Source organism: Poecilia latipinna, unplaced genomic scaffold (genome assembly GCF_001443285.1).
Source record: "Poecilia latipinna isolate Pla-1442-1.1 unplaced genomic scaffold, P_latipinna-1.0 Scaffold98, whole genome shotgun sequence".
Classification (NCBI taxonomy): Eukaryota; Metazoa; Chordata; class Actinopteri; order Cyprinodontiformes; family Poeciliidae; genus Poecilia; species Poecilia latipinna.
The window spans coordinates 541,612-562,113 of NW_015112714.1; the positions used below are offsets into that span (position 1 = coordinate 541,612).

The 20,502-nt window shown below is 40.2% G+C and overlaps 2 protein-coding genes across 4 annotated transcripts in view; both read right to left on the reverse strand.

Moving 5' to 3' along the window:
* Positions 1–15,288, reverse strand: part of rgl3a (ral guanine nucleotide dissociation stimulator-like 3a) — a 22,695-nt gene extending 7,407 nt beyond the window's left edge. The window contains exons 1-9 of one of the 3 annotated variants that reach the window (XM_015026579.1): positions 14,170–15,288; positions 13,075–13,340; positions 6,767–7,056; positions 3,433–3,477; positions 3,145–3,314; positions 2,778–2,929; positions 2,369–2,680; positions 2,180–2,283; positions 2,015–2,099 (exon numbers count right to left, since the gene is read on the reverse strand). In XM_015026579.1, the coding sequence (XP_014882065.1) occupies positions 2,015–2,099; positions 2,180–2,283; positions 2,369–2,680; positions 2,778–2,929; positions 3,145–3,314; positions 3,433–3,477; positions 6,767–7,056; positions 13,075–13,266 (1,350 nt within the window). In that variant the 5' untranslated portion in view covers positions 13,267–13,340; positions 14,170–15,288. Of the gene's footprint in view, positions 1–2,014; positions 2,100–2,179; positions 2,284–2,368; positions 2,681–2,777; positions 2,930–3,144; positions 3,315–3,432; positions 3,478–6,766; positions 7,057–8,394; positions 8,616–13,074; positions 13,657–14,169 lie in introns of those variants that run through there. The other 2 variants (XM_015026582.1, XM_015026588.1) reach the window with 2 other exon arrangements.
* A 2,813-nt stretch (positions 15,289–18,101) lies between these two features.
* Positions 18,102–20,463, reverse strand: LOC106943276 (coiled-coil domain-containing protein 151-like). Its single transcript, XM_015026597.1, has 6 exons — positions 20,258–20,463; positions 20,007–20,167; positions 19,739–19,895; positions 19,502–19,651; positions 18,446–18,533; positions 18,102–18,336 (listed from the first exon to the last, which is right to left on the reverse strand). Exons 1-6 carry the CDS (start codon positions 20,453–20,455, stop codon positions 18,227–18,229), a joined length of 864 nt encoding a protein of 287 aa, XP_014882083.1. The 5' UTR covers positions 20,456–20,463; the 3' UTR covers positions 18,102–18,226.
* Between the last annotated feature and the right edge of the window lie 39 nt (positions 20,464–20,502).

The following is a 20,502-nucleotide window of genomic DNA, read 5'->3' on the forward strand; positions in this document are numbered from 1 at the left end:
TGCCCACAAAAAAAAAAAAAAAGGGGAAAAGTTTTCCAAAGGGTGAAACCCCTTGGGCAAAAAAAAAAAAAAAAAAAAAAAAAGTCCACCTGGCAACCAAACAAATAGATGTTATGTTTTGAGGAAAGCTGCAGGTTCAGAGAAATGCAGGCTTTGTTTGGCGTTAAATAAAACATGCAGGAGCTAGACATTTACTTGTTGAAATCCCAGATTCAGCATCAGCACCGAGACGGTAAATGAAACTCCTCAAGTCAGAGCAGTTTCACCCAATTCCTTCCTGTTGTGCTGCTTCCAGACTGGACTGGTTCTACTGGAAGTTTCTTTGCTTTGAACTGGATATTTCCAGTCACAGTTGGCCCACGGGGTTTCTATAGATGAATACGCCGAGGTGTAAAAACCTCTGGGATTTTCATTGAGACCATTTTTAATCAAAATTAAAAATAACTTGGAAATATATTGAACATAAGCACTCAGTCATAAGAGCTATATTATTTCAAAGCGTCCCAGCATAAAATAAATCTTAAGACGGTGGTTATTTTTTAAATTGAAAAGACATAAAAAAAACAAAAAAAAAAAATCACCTTTATGATAAAGAGGTGTTTAAAACCAAAACAAATGTATGCTGCTTCCCTGAAAACAGAGATGTTGTAAAAGACAACATCGCTTTCTAAAAATGAGTCTTTTTTTATTCAAACATAGTAATAAAATTGCCCTCAGATGCTTTTTTTTTTAGTCTTTCACAGATAATCTTTAGAGGAAAGTAGAGCAAACTGAGGTTACAGACTGAAGTACAGACTACATCCTGCAGAGTTTTGCTCTAGTAAATGCTTGACCAGCAAAACAAACTATGCAAAAAAAAAAACTATTTTTTGGATGAAGATGAGAAGGTGAGGTAGTTACTTTAATATTCTGCAGATTTACATATATATATATATATATATATATATATCTCTTTAAGATTTTACTAGAGATCCACCAAGAAATCTACTGGTGGCCGATAAGAGACCAGCGCCAGACTGAACTGATAACACTCTTCAGAGTAGATGTTGTTACTGAGGGAAAGAAATGCAAAAGTCGGACATCTTCAGCATCAGTGAGACGATGAAAATGAAATCAGAGTGAGCACAGATTTAAGAAGCTATTAAAAAGGAAACTGTTTTCTACAACACATGGCCGCGGTTCATTCAGGCTGCACGAGGCCGAGATGGTAACATTTTCAACTTGTAACAGGAAAGCTGGAAGTATTGCAGCAAAGTTGCTCCATTTTATCAGGCATCAACCTGGATTTTTAAATACTTCAGTCTTTTGGAAACCTCACAGTTAAGGAAAAGATCTACATTCCCAACAGGATGAGCATAGAGACTTCTCGCTTTTGATGCCAGCTGTGCTAAAATTGAAAATTGCCAATATAAGATGCAAAAGGCTGCTTAAAATGCTGTATTACGGCAACCACTCAACCAACTCAAGATATAAATCATTGACTTTTCACAGCGGGGTCGCTAGAATAAAAGCTTTTCAGTGTTATTTTTGTCTTTTCTTTCATTTTGACACTTAAAAAAAAAAATAAATCAGAGTCAACCAAAATCTTTGCAAAACCCAAAACCCAGATGTCAGAAATCAGCATGAAATTGTGATCAGTGAAGCTGATTGGTTGTATTTCCTCTTGTTCAAGTGAAAAAAAATGGGCAACGAACTCAAACGCCTTACAAATTCAGCTGTGGTGCTCTGTAGCAAACTAAATCCTCGGCAGGAATCGTTTCTCTTTACATGGCCAGAATCAGGACTTTCTGCTCCAGTTACTTGCAAACACAAGCAGTTTTACTTCGTCAGAGAAGTTTATGCCAGGTTACTAGAGTGCGACTTTTCAGTGGTTGTCATAATTGTCAGATAAGGGTTTTCTGATAAATGACACATCAGGGGAAAAGGGATCTATACCAGATTCATTCTTCCTTTTTGTTTCCTTTTTGTTTCAATCCAAGTTTCTTACATGTAGGAGGACGAAAAACATGTTTACCTCGACTAGAATCTCTCCGTTTGTGAAGACGCAGTTCTCGTCGGGAAACGTCTCACACAGGTGATCAAAGACGGTCGTGCTTTCCCTAAAAGAAATGTTCAATTCATAGGTCAGTCCAGATTCTCGGAGTCATAATCCTGAAGCTTTCTGAAAACACCAGCACACCTGCTCACGGCGGCCCAGGTCCTCTTGAGGCGGTGCACGGCGTTGGACTGCAGGGCGGACAGGATGGCTTTCAAAGACGAGAAGTTCTTCAGCTGTCTGCATTCCTGCGGAGAAACAACGCTGCTCACTCTGCGGGTCAACGTAAACGGTTTGTTGTTGAACTCTGCGGCGATTTGTCTGGATCCTGACCTGTGCGATGGCGATCCACCACTCGATGACGCGCGCCCTCTGAACCGGACTGGCGTGCGAGCCGCTAGGCGAGCCGGGAGCCGAAGACGGGTGCAGAAAGGTGGAGGTCGAGGACGGGGACAAGACGGGGGAGGAAGTGTATGGGCTGGGTGAGGATGGGCAGAGGAGGGAAGTGATGACACGGTTGGTCACTGCGTTGAACTGGGAAATGGTGGCTCGGACCGTCGGCGCCAGATTGCGGTTTTCCTTCTTGTCGCGCTGCGACCAGATGCAGCCCAGGCAGTGGAACGGCTCCACTTTGACAAACAGCTCCTGCAGGATTGGCGGGGACATTAAGGAGAAGTCGTAAGAGATGAATCCATCAGCTAAACTCCACCAAAGACTGCGGATTTGTGCGCATGTTACATACGGCGTCCAATCTGGTGAGCTGCTCCGCTACTTCTCTAACTGGGAAGTCCAGGAAGTTGTGTTTGTCTGGTTTAGAGGACATTTCTCCTCCATCGCCGAGACTGCAGCGCTGCAGGGAAGCACTGAGCTGTTCCGACACGGAGCGACTGCAATCTGTCAAAACACAACGTGAATGAGAGAAATGAATGATCAGCAGATCGCTGCAGGGCCTCGCAGAACCTACTCCTTAGTCTTGTCTGGATTTTGTCGCTTTGCAACCACAAACCTCTGTGTATTTATTAGGATTTTGTGAGGTAGATCGACACAAAGTTGAGCTGAACGTGAAGTGCAAAGACTGATTGTTTCTTTTTTTTGTTGCATGCCACTACCTTGTTCCTGGAATCTTTTGAGCAAAGCCTCAGCAGTCTGAAGCAAACGTCTGAAGCAGAGTCGATGGCGTAGGTGGAAACACAGCAGCCTCAGGGCCTGGTACTGAGGCGGCTCCTGGAAGTCGGCGCTGTGTTCCTCCAACCACAGCCGGACCACCGGGAGAGCGGGACTGAAGAGCAGCAGAGGGAGGAAGAAAACACGTAAAGCTTAGAAATTAAGTCACGGCTGCTTGTTTTGTGCAGGTGAAGCTCTGATGTTGAGGCCATGATAGCTGGGACTGAACTCACCTGTGCAGAGTGACTGCGTTGTCCAAGTTGGTAAGCGCTTCGTCTCTAAAGGGAAAGGGAAACGGTACCACTTATCAGCTGGACTATAAATCAACACATCATCAGATAAAAGAAAAGAAAAAAAAAACACATTGCAGCTAAGTGGTGACAGAAATCATCCTGTAAACAACGGAGACTGCTCCAGCTGAACGGCCAGACTGTCCATCCTGTGGAAATGTCCTGCAACACTCCACCGTCCCCACAGAGACGCTGGCCTTGGCACAGAGAGCAAACAGAGACCCGTCTTCCTCTGGGATTTATAACCCTGCCGTAAAACATTGGTGCGGTAAAACTAACGTTTCGCTCCACGTTGTCTGCTTCGCAGAAACCGAGCTGCAGTTTTACAACAAGAGCCTGATGTTTATGGCATCGATATGTGATTGAAAACGATTTAAAAAGTGACAGACGTGGAGCAACGCTCATGTCGCTGATAAATTATAGCTTATGGGAAACTACAGCATAGTATTTGGTGGCAATCAGACAATCACAAACACTCACATGATGAACTTTGCCATCTTATTGATGTTTTTCAACCATCATCTTTCATACAGACTCAAATTACACAACTAATATTTGGATAAGAACGCCTTAGCAAGTTGCTTCTACAAGTTCTTGGCCACATTTTGGAGGGGGTTGCTTTACTTTTCTTCTTAAAAGATCTAGTGGAGCTCAATAAAACGTAATAGTTCACAAGCTTTGAGCAGATGTTTATTACAAACTTTCTTCAAAAGGTTTGAGGTCAGGGACGTTTCAGGTTCGGACTCTGGTGGACGAACCATGCGAGAAAGAGACGCCTCCTGTTCCTTGAACCACTCTATCACAATTACAGACGTCACCTTGGAATATAACCTGGTCATTTACTCAGGTAGTCGGCTGACCTCATCATGGACCCGACCTGCAACAGCAACCCTAGATCACAGCACAGGCTTGTACAGCCCCGAGTTCTGTTATTTCTCCTTTGTTTGCTTTCACCAAACATTTTAATGACCACCAGTCACGATTTTTTTAGGATTCTCCATTTCACTTCCAGTTTTTAATAAAGCCTTGGTCAGCTTTTAACCAAATTTTAGCAGATCCTGCAACTCATTAAAGGATTTTTTTCTGTTTGATGCCAACTTTTTGAGCCTTCTTAACACATACTTGGTTAGATAAGCTGAAAGAAAACTGTCCATAAGGCAATTACCCAGTATAAGGATCTGACCCATTTATAACCCAGTTAGATCCAAGCGACAACCTTTTTGCACCAAAACCACAATGGATGTTTGTTTAGGATCATCCTCTCATTGAAACACCAACCAAATGTCTGAAATGAAATCCAACCGAGCATAATCTATCATAATCCATAAGATGTAGGAAGCTGTCCTAAAATGGTCAGGTGTGTCATTAAGCACAAATGAATGAGAATTTAAAACCCAAGACCACTGGACCCATTGTCAAGCATGGCAGTAGCTGCATCATGATGAGGGCCCATTTCACCGCCTGTGCTTTGAAAAAAAATGATAAAAACCTGGTTCCACGACTAAATTCTTAAACTTAACTTCTATCAGCAGCTAGACTGTTGAAATTTGAACAAAGTTTTTTTAGCAACTCCAAAAACACAGTGTAAATCCATCTTTAAGAGTTCACAATTATAATAAAATTGACACCAAGCACGAGTAAGCAGCAGAGTTGTATAATCTAATGACAGAAATGGAACATCCTGCATTGAATCCTGTTGGGATGACACCTTTTCCAGTTTGCCCCGACCTCCTCGTTTACTGAAGCTTACAGGAAGTCTGCCGCCACCAGCACAGCTCCGATGAGGGCGGCTGTCTGATGAATAACAAATCCATCAGCGCGCCAATTAAAGCAAGCAGCTGTTTAAAGCCGTGAGGCAGCGTAATGAAGGCCTTTTAGGAGTCGCTTCAGGACAAAATGTGCTGAAACGTACGATGCTCTTTCTAAGACATTCCAGCAGAGAAAGAGAAAGAAATAAATAAAAATCAAACCAGGTATGCCGCTGGGCGTGGAGGGTGTAGTCGTGAAGCGCTCACAATGCAACAAAGCTCAGGAAGCTTTGTTTACCTCGTGACGATAAAAGCTGCCATAGAAACCAGCAGAGATTTGTTCCTAGAGCAGCTGACGGGACGCGAGGAAGCTGTTAAAGCTGCTGTCCGTGTTGAAAACTGATATGTGCGTCTGGCAGGTCGTAAAGCCTTCTGACGCAGACGGCGCGCTAACGTTTGACGGCAGTGACAACCTTCCTAAAAATTAGGACAAGCTGGGAAAAATAAATCAGTGTCAGAAAAGTTTGAAAGCAAATACAACGAACATCTCTGCGTCACGGCTCCAGGCGAGAGGAGGTCCTGTTATGGCACGACTTTTTTTTTTTAAAAATAAAACATAATTCACCAGATGGAAACACCAAGAGATCTTACTCATTTTATTCCTGGTTAAAATATGAAATATTAAAATCCACCGAGATCGATTTATATATTAAGAAGCCGTAAATAAAAAGTATTAAAGGACACAAAGGAAAGAAAAACACAAGGAATTATTAAGGAAGAGCCCAATTAAAGAAGGAAAGACTGGACACCAGGAAGGAAAGGAGGATGCAAGAAAAGAAGGGCACAAGCGAGGAAGGGTGGTACAAGACATGGGAGGCATCGGAGTGTGCAACACTGCATCGTTTATTGTTGTCAATAAATTTCAATTAATGACATTAAAACAAAACTGACAGTATTTTACAGCACTCTTAGTCTTGTCTCTATAATTTGTTCCACAAATATTGGCGAATTTGAAAATATTGAATGCAACTAGTAGGGCGTTTAAACCTTGGTGAGATAAAGTTCTAACTCTATATCACCCTCTTCTAAGAGATATTATTCAAGAAAATAAGAAAAAAAGGAAGAAAAAATGATAAAAGCAGGGAAGAACGTAACAATAAAGGGACAGAAGAAAGCGAAGGTGGAAGGCTGAACGACCTTTGAACAATCGAGTTGGGGAATAAAGCCTTAAGCTGATTGTTTTATTTTTCTTTTCTTCATCAGTATGCTAGAAAAATACTTTGATCAAATGTCATGCTTTTCCAGACAGCTTACTAATAAATTGTTATTCACAAACAATGTAGGTTTGCAGAAAATGTCAAGCTATTGTTTTTTCCTTCCCTCCTGCACGCCGAATGTTTTCTGTTAAACAGATCAGTCTAAATCAAGCAGCAACAATGAGCTCATATGGCGGCTGGGAGAGCGGCTGACTGGGCCCTCATGACTTCTGTTAGCGCCCGCCTCAGTTCAGCGAAAGCCCACAGGCTCACCTCTGAAACAGCAGCTCGATGAAGGCGCTGGTGGAGGTGAAGGCCCGGTACATGGAGAGGAACACCCGGATGAAGTCGGGCTCCCGGTGCTCCGCGTCCAGCAGGTGGGACACCAGGCGCTCCAAGGTGGCGGCCTTCAGCCTGCGAACCTTAACCGTGTGGTACTGGATGCAGCCGAAGGCCGGCGAGAGGTCAGGGGAGTCCAAGCCCGGCGGGGCGGGCTCCCTTCGAAGGGTGATCCCAAAAATGGCCCCGTCCTCCTCCTCCTCGCCCCACTCCTGCACCGGTTCCTGCAGCAAAGCAAAAAAAATAAAATAAATAAATAAACAAAAAATTGAGTCAACACAAACACTTAGGGGAAATTTGCACAAAATAAAAAAACTTTCCATAAACGTGGAGCTGCTTTAGAGTTGTACTCAGTACTGGATACGGGTGAAATTGTACATGGATGGTTTTCATCCTTAACATTCCTTGACACAGCTTTCAAGTGATACGAGAGGACAGAAACTGCAAAGTAACCGGTGCCTCAGCAGCTCATTGACACCGCTTGTGTTTTTAAAAACACAGAGACCGTTAGATTCCCCATGTTAGGATCTGCTCATTTCCTCTGAATCGGTTCAATTAAACGGGGCACTGCATCAGGCTCTGTCTCACCTTACACCAACCACATGGACTGGACATTTTATCACAATATTTTATCGAATGCATTGAAATTAAGTATTTCAGAATTCTCCACAGGCTTTTTGACAATAAATCTCCAAATGCATATTGTCAGGAGCCTTGCACAAAACTTGCACAAACTGTACTTCATTACATCCATTACACTAAATGTATAAAGAAGGTTAGACAGGACCAAAATTAAAACTTTGGAACAAAACGCAAAGCCGTCATTCACTGCACATTGCATTATCCTCTCAACATGGTGGTGGCAGGATTATGCTGTGGGGATGCATTGAGGTGGAACCCCTAAAAAAAGACAATAAGCTTTAAGTGACTGTAGAAAATATCTACTTTATGTTGATTAATTGCATAAAAATTCACAGAAAATGTACTGAAGTGATTCTGTGGCTGCAATGTGAGGCTCCACGTTATCTTTTTCAAAGTTGAGGCTAAAACTGTTACAACGCGGCAAATTGAGTCCTTTTTCTTGTCTTTTTGCTATTTTAGATTGGTGATTTTAAAACACATCTACACACAATCTCCAATGAGACAAGCTGGTATCTACATGTTCCCCAATTATCAATAATGTACATAATCAGGTAATATTTTCTAACAAATATTGACTAAATAAAACATAAGGATGACCATAAAATGAAATAATTCAACTGAAAACAAAAAGCTTTAATGGCTTCCTATGAGCACTGGTTGGCAGCATGTCGCTGTACATGAGGTCTTATTTTGGCACACATGTAACAGAGAAGCAAAGTATGCAACAAGTTGCAACCAGAGCGCTAAGCACGGCGGTGCAGTGATTTATAACCCTGTTAAGTTAATGCAAGCGTTTGTCAGCACGTCAACAGAAACACTCAGGTTCACACGAAGAGACATGCGCACCACGAAAAACAACATAAAAAAACACAATTAAGATTCCTGGTTTGGGTCAAACAGCTAAAGTTAAATTTACATACCATCGATAACTGCCATTTCCCCATGTTTTGACACGAGATGCGGTGAATAAATCCTTCTTAGTTTTACTCCTGAATCTCGACGTAAACTGCGGGTAGTTAGGGATAGAGCCGCTTTACTCGACTTTGAAGTAAACTTAAAACATCCATCTTATCAAAACTAACAAAAACTAAATCAACGGGTTCAACTCTTCGTAAAGCAGTGGGATACTGAGAAGGAAGAAGTCTGACACAACGTTTTGTATGAGGTGGGCGGAGCCAGGAAGCAGGTGTGGGCGGGGCCAGTGCAGGCTGACCAATGAGCGGTTAGGAGCAGATGGCAGCAGGTGTGCTGATGTTGACACTGAAGATACTGGCATTGTTTGGAGGACTATTATTATACTGATAGCAAACTGGTAATAGTAGTTGAAGTACCAGGAATAACGGTGTAAATCCCCTCAATTGTTGAAACGTCAGTTTTAAATAAGGAATAAAGCAAAACCTATCAATTCATTCAACTTTTAAAATAAAGGGAAAACCTATTTTACTGTTGTATAACATACTGTTCAGTAGCTACTGAACAGTAGCTACTGAATAAAAAGCTCTGGAAAAAAAGAGGAGAACTGCAAGAAGAACCACAAATTTGAAGAAAAATAAGAGAAAAAGCAGCTTTGGTTCTGCCAGTCATGGTCCTGGGGACACTCAGACTTGTGACCCCAACATCGGGAAAGGGGATGTGATGAGAGAGCTTGGTCCAGAACAGCGCAGTCCTCAGTAAAACCATTGAGCTTGAAGGCCAAGTAGAGAGATTTTATCACATATAAAATCACAGGTTTCAACTTGAATATGTGAAAATCTTCATTAAAAACAGAAAAGAAACAAAATTAACTCAACAACTTTTTTGTTTCACGCATTTATTGTCTTCCATTTTCAACTTACAAACTATGTAATTTATATTAGAATTCACTAAACTAAATTAGAACCTGATGTTTTTTAAATGGGACAAACATTTTTTTAAATAAAAACTAAAAGCAGGGCAGAAGGGAGCTCAGAATAGAGTCAAGACTTTTCTGCAATAAAGTCAGTCGGTTTAGGTGAGTCTGGCATGCGGTGATGAGGACACGTTCTAGGTGTGAACTAAAACTTACTGAAAATTAGGACAAAATAAGAATTGTCATACACTCTGTGCATACACAGCAATTACTATATTAAACATTTGATTGCATAAAATTCAGCAACTATGTTGTGATGTGAATTCCCCACTTCCCCAAGTCTTACAGTGAAAACTAGAAGCAAAACAAAGTACGACTTCCTTTATGAAAAATATTTTTACACATTCTCTACTTCTACATTTTATTCCATTTACTAAAAAAGAAACCAATAGCAAAAAATGCTTACTCTAACTCTAGCTTGCGGGATGTCTGCTGGACATAAGCACAGCGTCATCCTCCTGCTGAGATATATAGATACTTATCCTGTCACTGAAAATGGGAAGTGTGGCGATTAACTTTGTTTACAAGCTAAAATCATTCAGCTGGGTTTCTATGATGCATCTGGTGGACTGTAAATCATGCGCGTAGATTTTACAACAGCGGTGACAAACACTCTCATTGGTTTGCTGTATTCTTATTGATTACGTATTGATTCTGTTCGTTGAATTGTCTTTGGATCAGTCATTAAACTTTCAACTTTCCAAGAATTAAAAGAACTTTCATTGTTTTCATGCTAAGATAATAAATAGTCATTTAAACCCAGGAGCAAAACCTAAAGAAACAAAATATAAGACAGATTTTAAACTTTAAAGTTATTTAAAACATTAAGGCTTGTTATTTATTCCATAGTAAGCAACTTCAAACCGTATCCCAGAAGTGACAGATTTCGTTTAGTCTTGCGTTTTGTGAATTTGTCCAGCTGTCCCTTTTATATTGTATAAAGTGTTAATTTTAACTTCACCAACCGCTGGTAGAGAGTTTAGACTGCAGTTGACATGTTTTATGTTAGAAAGTTATTCATTCATACATGCATTTTATTAGTCTTTTACTTTTATTTTACCATCAACATGGTTGTTTTAAAAAAAATCATTTCCCATAGAGATCTTAGTTTCACTTGTTAATTTTTGAAAACTTAAAAGTAAAAAAAAAAAAAACATCAACATGCAAGTAGAAAGCTAAATAATACTGACATTTGATGACTGAGTCAAAAAGCAAAAGTAAAAACAATATCACCTTAAAAAAATATTTGACTCAAAACTGGACCTACAACTTTTGTTCCAGGTACTTAAAGTATTATTTATGTCTAACAATCAGGAGAGAGATGATTCATAGGAAGAAATAAAAGATAAATGATAATTAATCAAATGCATCAAAGAAGTTGACTGTGGGCCAGCAGTCAGGTGAGAAAGAAAGCTAATAAAAATAGAAAGATGCCAAGCAGAGTCTTGTTGACATTCCTGCCTGTCACCTTAAGAGGCCAAGACAAAGTACCACGTCAAACAGGTCAGTTCTGATTCTAAAAATACTCGTATGACACACCACGGACAGCATCATGGGAAAACTTGAAGATTTAGTGCGTTTTATTACATTGTAAACACGTCACAGATTTGTGGACGGACTCGTGATAAAAGCAAATCTCTGTACAGCATCAGCAGAACTTTAATCGGGGTCAGGGTTCTGCTGCTCATTAAGTCAAAAGATGAATAACGAGCGTTTTGTTTGTCTAATGAGTTTCTGTCTCTCACGTTTCTCTAGCCTCAGCGATTCACAAAGGCCAAACAAAAGAGTGGCAAGAGAGACATCAATTAGTTCAAATTAGACACATGAAGGGTTGATGTGGTGGGGGGCCAAGAAGCCGGAGCACGACTGGGGGAAAAACATCAAACTCTTTCCGTCTCTGCTTGATGACCAGGGCTGTTCGTTTCTGAAGAATAATTTTTCAAAAACCAAAGAAATGTTGACCGATTTCAGAAAGAAGCCTCGTCAGTAGAACAACACAAGCTATCCCCACAGAGCCAAACTCTCCCCTCATCATTTTTACCGTCTGCTCTCAGGTACATGCTAAGAAAGTGCAGTACCAAAAAATAACAATGTTCCTTTGTCCCTGTTAGTGTCAGAGTCGTCAATAATTTGACCTCATAGGATCGACTGCAGTAGTCCATGTTTAAATCCTGGTCGTGTCATAAATGTGCTGGTTATTTTTTTGTATTTAATTTTTTTTCTTCATTATAACATTCATCTCGAAGCCAAACTGGTTTAATAATATATATATATATATATATATATATATATATTAAATCAGTATTTCCTTCAGCTAAAACAAAACAGCAATCTACCTTTCCTGGAAAATCTTCTACATTGTGTTTCCTTATTCGTTTCCTGAAACTATATGAAATGATGCAACAATGGAAGTCCCGTGACAAAAAGAAGAAAGAATTTGCATTACAAATCGTCTGTTCCTTGTAATAATCCAGGATAAAATCAAAAACTTTTTTATTCTATTTTATGTTAAACTTGTAAAGAACATTTATTACACTTTTCTTTCACCTTCTCTAATTTTTACATTTGGTACAAAATATAAAAACTGGCAGTCTTTTTGGTACAAAACTTTATTTGTACCAACTACACATCAGTTCAGACATTTCATTTACAGTAATTTTTCCTTCTAGTCTAGTCAGACTCTACTGAAAGGAAATATGACTATGCCTCCAATAACGCTACACAATATGAGGAAAAGTTAAAAGAGATACTATTGCAAGAAAGTCACATTTTCCAGACCCAACTAGTCCAGAGTATCGTGCCTGGAAAACCTCTAATGAGAGGCATCCTTCTTATATTCCCAAACTGGAGCCTTTAGATGTTGAGGAACAACAACCATGGCCTCAAGGATCCGTCTCCAATTTCCAGCTGGTTCACCCTTCAGCGGTGCACGCTAAAGCTCAATCCTTAAAGTTGCCAACCTTTAAGAATCACATTATCTGCTAAAAATCAGTGATGAAATCCTGAGGTTCCCAAACAATCCTTTCTCCTTTCCACCAGATCCTCTCCATGAAGAGCTCCAAGTGCAGCAGAAGCCAACCTGCACTGGGAACAAGTTGGCTTTTTGTGGACACCGCTCTTGGATTTGGCATAAATGGACCTAATTACCATTTAAAGCTCCCCTGCTGTCCAGTACTCCAGCTATACTTCCTCCAAAATAACCTTGAGCTTTCTCCAAGTCCACAAAACACACAACCAAACTCATGTCCCCTTCAGTCTGTCCACAGCGGTAAAGATCTGGGTCACTGATCCTTCTGGATAAGAAGTCCAGTTATTGGTACGTCACTTTGTCCCTTGCCAGCGGCACAAACTGGTGTTTCTATGAAGTCCAGAAAGGCAAGAACCAGCCAAGTTTTAATAACCAGGTTCTTAAATAATGACATAAGGTGCATTCACATCAGCCTTGCTCAGTCCGTTTTAATTGAACTCCAGTCCATTTGTCTAGAAACGGTCTGGTTCGTTTGGGGAGATGTGAATGTATAATCGAGATTTGATGCGGATCGTAAAGACGAACTCTTGTCCACCTAAAAATCAAGGTCTCAACTGCAGGTAAGGGGAGAAGATGTGTTGATACTTTGCCTTTATTGAACTATTCCCCATCCAAAAGCATCCAAGTCAAGAAGCCAGCCATAATGCTCCGTTTTCAAAGGAGACCATCTTTATCCAGCCTTACCTCATGTTGTCCCTCCGTGTCCAGCAGCTGGAAGCTCCTGAGCCACACTCCGGGCTCCGTGTCCATGTGGATGCCCCCGCAGCGATTGGACCTGAGCCACAGCAGCCTCTTCATCCAGCCCACCCTGCTGAGGCTTCGCTGATGACCACAGGCTTCATCATCGCCTCTGCACAAAGGAAGAGTGGTCCTCATTTCCCGGTTTGAGTCGGTCACGCTCACAGGCCCACACACCTCTCATGAGAGATCTCCCACACCTGCTGCCTCATCTGTGTTTGGGAGGAAAGCGTGAAAACGGGTGTACTCATCTTATTTCAGCCAGTCAGAGTGATTAGAGTCTGCAGGTATTTAAAAACAGCCACATATTTAACTATGATCTGCTCTTAGGTGGAAAACATATAAGTGAATGAGCCAACGTCTGAAATGTCAGCCTAAAATCATAGGAACCCATCACTGCTCACCAACCAGAGAGCCATTTTATATTATATCACTTATAACAAGGCAGTTTTGCCTGGTTATGCAAGTGAAATAATCTCCCAATGGAACTAGTACTTCTTCATCAATATTAAGGATTTATTTACTTAAAATAAGCTCCTACATTTTGATAAAAGGTTACTTGTAAGTTAGTTTTGTCTTATATCAAGTGTGTCAAGATATCTGCACTAGAAACTAGACCAAACATACTTGGTAAGATTTTGTGGATTCTGCGGCGTATCAGAGTAAATTTGAATCTAAATAAAAATAAATAAATGCCTGAAACATGTCAATAAAGAGTCTGTATAAAATTCCCTTTTTCACATGGTAAAACAAATAAACTACCTTTTTAACTATATTCTAATTTATACATTAGGTTATATTCCGTTTTTGTGCACTAATTACAAAAACAGTGTAAGTAATGGCCACTTAATCCAAGCTCTTGAGTACTACGGCAGTCATCAAAAATCATTTTCAGTACCAGCTATTGCAGATATAATGCATAAATAACATTGAGGTCTTTCATAAGGTTCATAATTACAAAAATAAAATAAATAAATAAATAAATCTGAGCACAAAAGATGGCAGCTATAGAAAAACACAGGAAACATGCATTTACTTAACTCTATCCCGGTTCCTTTTGCTTGTCTGTCCACGTTCGGGGCTGCGTGTCTCCAACCACAGCATTCACGCAGAAATGAACGCGTGGAGGAGGAGAACCTGGCATTTATCTCTGAGGGCTGATTGTTCTCTGAGTCAGTGGGTGGATGATGCCCTGCGCATGAGTCTGTGCTAAAGGCCTCCTCTTTGTTTAGCTGCAGCCTACTGTGTTATGTGTAAAATTGCTGTTTTATAAAATCAAGTCATTCCGGCTCAATGCTCTGCTCATGGAAACAATGCACAAACTCGCTGCCCCGATTTTCACTTCAGTCATGCGAAAAAAAAAAAAAAAAAAAAAAAAAAAAGGCACGAGACTGAAAGTACGACGATTCTTTCAATGAGGGAATGCGCAAAAAGAAAAAAAAAACTTAGAAACACTTTTGTTTTACTCTGAATAGAGTCGAAAACAGCGACATCGTGGTTTTAAATAATGTTTCACCTGGCGCAGTGACGAACAGGTGCCTCTCGATGACAACTCACTCAGTCAGAGCTTTTAGGCTGAAACCCGAACAGACATGTCTAGAAACCTGTTTGCGGGCCACACACACACACACACACACCACGTTTCAAACAGTGCGACTGGAAGGTCGGGAACTCTTCCTCCCACTGATTGGCTGATGAGAAACAGCACGAGGTCACACGTAACCTTCACCGTGGATGGATGGACGCCCTGTCAAAGATGTGATTGTTTTGGATAACAGGTGTATCTCAATACATGAGAATATCATCAAAACGTTTATTTTAGGAATTTAGTTTAAAACGTGAAACCTAAAAAAAAAAAACAACTTTATTCGCTAAGGTCTGCAAATAATGAAAAGTCAAAGTCTACTTTCTCAGAAATTAATAATATTACGTAGGACCAATCATTTAAAAAAACAACAACAATATATAAGGTCTACGCCATATTGGAAATACTGACGAGGCGCAAAGTCTTTGTCCAAGCAAGAAGGAAAACCTGTAGCAGAGAAAGCAACGTTTGGGGAAGATTAATTTTTTAATCAAAATTACTGTGATAATTTATCCTTTACTGATATCCTCGTTTATTTATATGCACTTGTGCCGTTTATACTTTGAATATTTAATTTAGTTTTTTTAAGGTTCAATCTTTGTTTTTTTTCTCATTAGTGTAAAAAGTGACACAATTAAACAAATAAATTCATAATTTATTAAATAAATATTTACATATGATCATTTAAATAATATTGGAACAATAATACATTTAAATGTACAATTAAATTACAAAACACAATTTAAAAATGAACTTGGCAAACATTTAAGTAGGAGCTGTACTTATTATGATATGAATACATATCTCACTGTTCTGGGCAGTTCTTTTCTTTTAGGTGAAAAAACTTAAATTTCAAAACATCAATTGATGATTAAATAAATATTCATAAATGTGATTTTAATAGGGAAAATAGATTGGAAATGTAAACATTACATAAACATTCATGAATAATTATTTAAGAGTTAAAACATGGAATAACTGAATGTGCAAATATTTGATCAAAATTTGTGTTAATTATGTGTTGAAAGCATAAATCAGTAAGCGTCTTTATGTAATTGTGTTGCAGCACATCATTCATGTCTATCTGTCCGTCTGCAGACAGGGACAACACTGCCACAGGTGACAGAAGCTGGAAAATAAATACATTAATACCTACATAATTATTTCTGAGATGAACGCACGATAAATGCAAACAATGACTTGTTATTTAATTGTACATTTAATAAATAAATAAATAGAATTCTTTATGAAATGAATACATCTAACATCTCTTCACAAGGTCTAGCAGTAGCTTGGATTACCTTTTGCCAGCCTGACTATCGACGAATGCAGGATCAAACAAAGAGTGCACAAAAGACGAACGAAACACAAACTCTGGAGAAACTAATTTTAGAAAAGAAAAATAACAACAGAACTGGAGCGAACATTACGCCACAGCTGCTTTATTGTCACCTTCCTTACGTCACAGACACACACACCCACCCACACACACACACACACACACACACACACTCTCACACACACACACACACACACTCACAAAGAGAACCAGGCACCTGTTGAACTACTTGGATCGAAGCTTTATTTGGCCGCAGCTGCTGGGTCTACGTGTAAGATGTTTGCTTTGCAACTAAAAACAGAAATCCCCTCTGGCGTAGGTCAGCCATTTGCAAGGTCAGAGAACAAAGGTGAGCGCCTGACGTTCAAGAGCCGGCTCCAACAACACGTGAATTCTCTGAATAAAGCTGCAGAACTCAGCCTGACGTGTTGCACATAACCATGCACCATATGCCAGCGGGTTCTGATTCATCCTAATGAACAATAGAGTCTGAATATGTCATAGGTGTAGGCTTTCGTGGCTCTGCGGCGTCATATCTGCAATTTGAAACCTAGAGTATTTACAGTGAACTGGTTTCAGTCACTAGAAGCACAAAAAAGGACAAAAACGTCCTCGAAACTTGACTCTATTCACCGTGAAAGGATTCATAAGTCGGAGCAACCTTCTGTCGTTGACTCCCAGGAGGCAGAAATGTTGCCTGGTGATAGGTGGAAGTTATCTGTGTTGGTGCAACACCCTCAGCAGCACATGGCTGTTGTCAAAACAAAACTGACACGACAACACACACACACACGGATCATTTAATGAGGATCACCTGATTTTCTGTGACGATGCCGACATGTACAATGAGACATTAATCATTTTTGTTAGACTTTTTTAGTATTTATAGCAACTGAGGCATGTTTAACACGTTGAATTGTCACAAAAACTTTTTAACTCCTGAAATGTTTCCTTTGTTTTTACGCTACAACCACAAACTCCAATGCAATTTACTGGGATTTAATGTGATACACCTACACAAATTAGTGAATAGCTGGAATTACTTTTACCATAATAAAATTTTTTAAAATGTGGCATGCATTTGCATTCATGCATTAGAGTCAATACTTTGTAGAGCCACCTTTGCTGCAAATATAGCCACAAATCTTTTGGGATATGTAAAAGACAAAAAGACAGAAATTCAGTTGCAATGCTGGCATTGCAACTGAATTTCTGTCTTTTTTTCTTTGTGAAATAGCTCAGGCTCAGACAGATTAGATGTGGAGAGTTTGTGAACAGTGCTTGTCAAGTCTTGCAACAGATTTACAATGGATATAAAGGATTCTATTGCACCTTTGGTTGTTTGTTAAAGGGGCAGTATTATATATTTTCCATGCACATAGTGGCATTTTATAGCACAATCATATAACTACACAACTTTGGGTTGTAAATCAAACCTGACTTAAAAGAAATTTGACGTTGCAATTTAACGCCTTGAAATTGTGCCACTGTCTCTTTAACCAGCTCTTGCTCTTTCCGTCATGCCGCCTTCAGCGCCTTCTCCATTAAGTCTTCAACATTTTTCCCAACGCTTCCCTTCAAAGTAGTTCCTATGATAAGCTCAGCAGAATCGCAGTCCCACCAGGTGTTTTCACATTGCTGACTGGGGTAGCTGTGGGAGAGCGGCGGTTTTTGAGGCGAAAACTCGGATGGAAACCGCGTTTTCGGGGAGGAGCTTCGAGGAAAAGGCGGGGCTTTGTGAAACCATGCGTTTCTGCAAGCAAAATGGTTGCCATGGGAGAGTCAAGGATTTCTCATGAATGAATCAAAGCAACGCTCCATTTAATTTGTTTACATAAATACTGCCCCTGTAACTATTGTTTACCCGCTAGAGGGTATGGAGGATTGCCATGTATTAGCTACATTACCAGCTTCTCTGGCTCTGCTGAACATGATGATTATGACCCTCACGTCAACGCTTTTCACACTGTGTGAGGAATGTGTGTTGTGACAGTGCTAGTTTTCCTTTACATACAATAATTATGCATGCAGCCTTATCCGACTTGAGAATATTCTTCTGAGTACGCCATTTCTCACATTTTTATTTGGGAAAAACAGCCTCACCACGTGTCATTTTCCTTCTACTTCACAGTGGTGCAACACTTTGTGTTGCTCTTGTTACTTTGGATCAGGACTTATTTTTTCCAAGGCTTTTTGCTCAAGTTGTTTTCAATGAGGAGCTGAGACTGACGCTTCAGGGCATCTCGTGATATGATGTCAAGCTCATCCTCTCTGATTTCACCCTCTGTGACACAAGCATGGACAGAAAGAGACATTTACATGGTGTGTGTGTGTGTGTGTGTGTGTGAATGTGCGTGTGTGAGTGTGTGGTTGTGTGGATTGTTGCAACCCACCTTCTTTGCCGATTTCCTTTACTGGTCTGTATGGCAGTTGCACTTTGGTGTTGGTCTTGGGAAGCCTCCCTTCAATCGTGGTGTAGAACTGCAAATAATGTTGAAGTAGGAAAATAAAAACAGGTGTTTTGAATTTGTTTTTAGCTTTCTTTTTCTGTAACAGCAGCCTTTTTAAGACTAAACAGACTTTATTCATTACAGAAAACTGGTATTCAGTATTCAGTATCATACATCTTTTGAGAATTATGGGATTTCATTTACTCTAGTGACTGGGTTGATGTTTTTATCCAACGTGCCTTACAAATGACAACATAAGAATGAAGGTTACAACCCCAAAATGGTACCGTGAACTTTCTGTCTTATGACCTGATAAATTATATGAATCGACCCCATATTAGATTTGAGCTAAATCCAATAGCCGATATTATTACGACATATATCATATATATTTCCCGACATTTCTGACACCATGTAAAAGCGACCCAGATGCCTTAATCCTGTGTTGCATCACAATCACTGTCACATGACAGGACAACTAAACATGGCCAACCTTATCCCTGAAACACAAGTGGTGACAAAACGGAAATAAGCATGTGTTGTTAATATCAACCCAGATTTACTTATTGGACCAGTGTCGATCTTGTTGTGGATATCGTGTTGATTATAACCGAATAAAACAACAAAGCTGTTCTGGAACCACAAGCTTGTAACTTAGGCACAGATACTTAGGAATACTTCAGAAAAGAGCCGCATGTGGAGCTTTCCTTGTGACGGCGTTAACGTTAATAACTAAAAACCTGCTAGTTTTATGAATCTTGACACGAAACCTGGTCCCTGAATTGGAAGCTTAGGCAAACTAACCAGTCAGACCTGAGTGATTCAACGGTGCGTCATCATCAGCAGCTCTAATCAAATTTTGTCATCGCCTTATCTGATTTTCCTCCCAGACAGATTTGTCTTAAACAGTCTCAGGAACTGCCAGGCAGGTTTATTTTCGTACAAGGAAAAGTGGTTTCCCAAGTGCCGACTATTTCTGTGATGTAGTCATACACTTACCTCATCTTCTTCTATCTCCTTCATGACAGAGGCCATGTCCTTCCCTTCAAGTTCCTCTAGTAAGACCCACAGTTTTGCGCCACACTGGTTCAAAAGCTCCAGCACAAACTCGTCTGAAGTTGGGGAGGATTTGAAAGGTTTGACCTCCGTCTGGAAGAGGCAAAAAATCAGAACAAAAATTAACTGCACCGTTAGCCGAAAGGTTGACGTAAAAGTCGAGTGGCATCTGAGATTTACAAGAGAGATGTCCTGCAGTTTCCCTGCCAGATGCTCCACTCCGGCTCGGATGGCGCCGAGGGCCTTCACGTTGTTGGCAAGGCGCTCTGCGTCTGCGTCACGTCTCTGTAGCTGAACCTGCAGCTGCTGCTCACACTCCTCCAACTTCTTTATCTCACTAATAAAAAGAAAAAACCAAGAACCACTTAACAAAACTCTTTCAAGCACAGGTCGTTTAAATGAGGAGAAACATAAACGAGGTGAAGGATCTCTTGTGAATCGGTTGCACCTGGACAGCTTAGCCTCCCCAGAGTATTTCATTTTATCAAACTGTTGCCTAAGCAGCTCCTTCTCCTCCTTCAGCTTCTCCAGGGCCTCTTCATTCTGTTTCTTCAGATTCTCTAAACGTTCACAATTCTCCTTCTCTGAGGTAAAATGCTCCACAACGTCCTGCGTGGATGACATGGAAGATTAAAAGAATAGCGTGCATGAATCTGTTTTTTTGTTGTTGTTGTTTTTTTTTGTTTTTTACATTTATACCTGTAAATCTGAGACTCCGGTGGCTTCCTTGAGGTTCTTTAAGATCTCCTCATAGATGGGGTTGACTTTCTCTTCTTCAGGTACGATCCTGGTGCTTTGCTGGGCCTCGCTATCCAAGTCATCTGCCTCCAGAACTGTTCTCTGTGCCTGCAGAAAACCAGGGTCAACATACAGATATAAGTTCAGTCCATTTACCATTTAGATATTAAAATAGCTAAATAGACAAATATTTAAATGTCTTTTTT

Bases quoted from the DNA above. Each gene is read 5' to 3' on its own strand.
- LOC106943276 (XM_015026597.1), bottom strand. From the start codon at position 20,455: ATGGTAAATGGACTGAACTTATATCTGTATGTTGACCCTGGTTTTCTG. The intron at 19,896-20,006 runs GTGCAACCGATT...TCTTTTTATTAG, and splicing joins GGGGAGGCTAAGCTGTCCAG to TGAGATAAAGAAGTTGGAGG. The intron at 18,534-19,501 runs GTAAGTGTATGA...CATTATTTGCAG, and splicing joins AGGAGATAGAAGAAGATGAG to TTCTACACCACGATTGAAGG.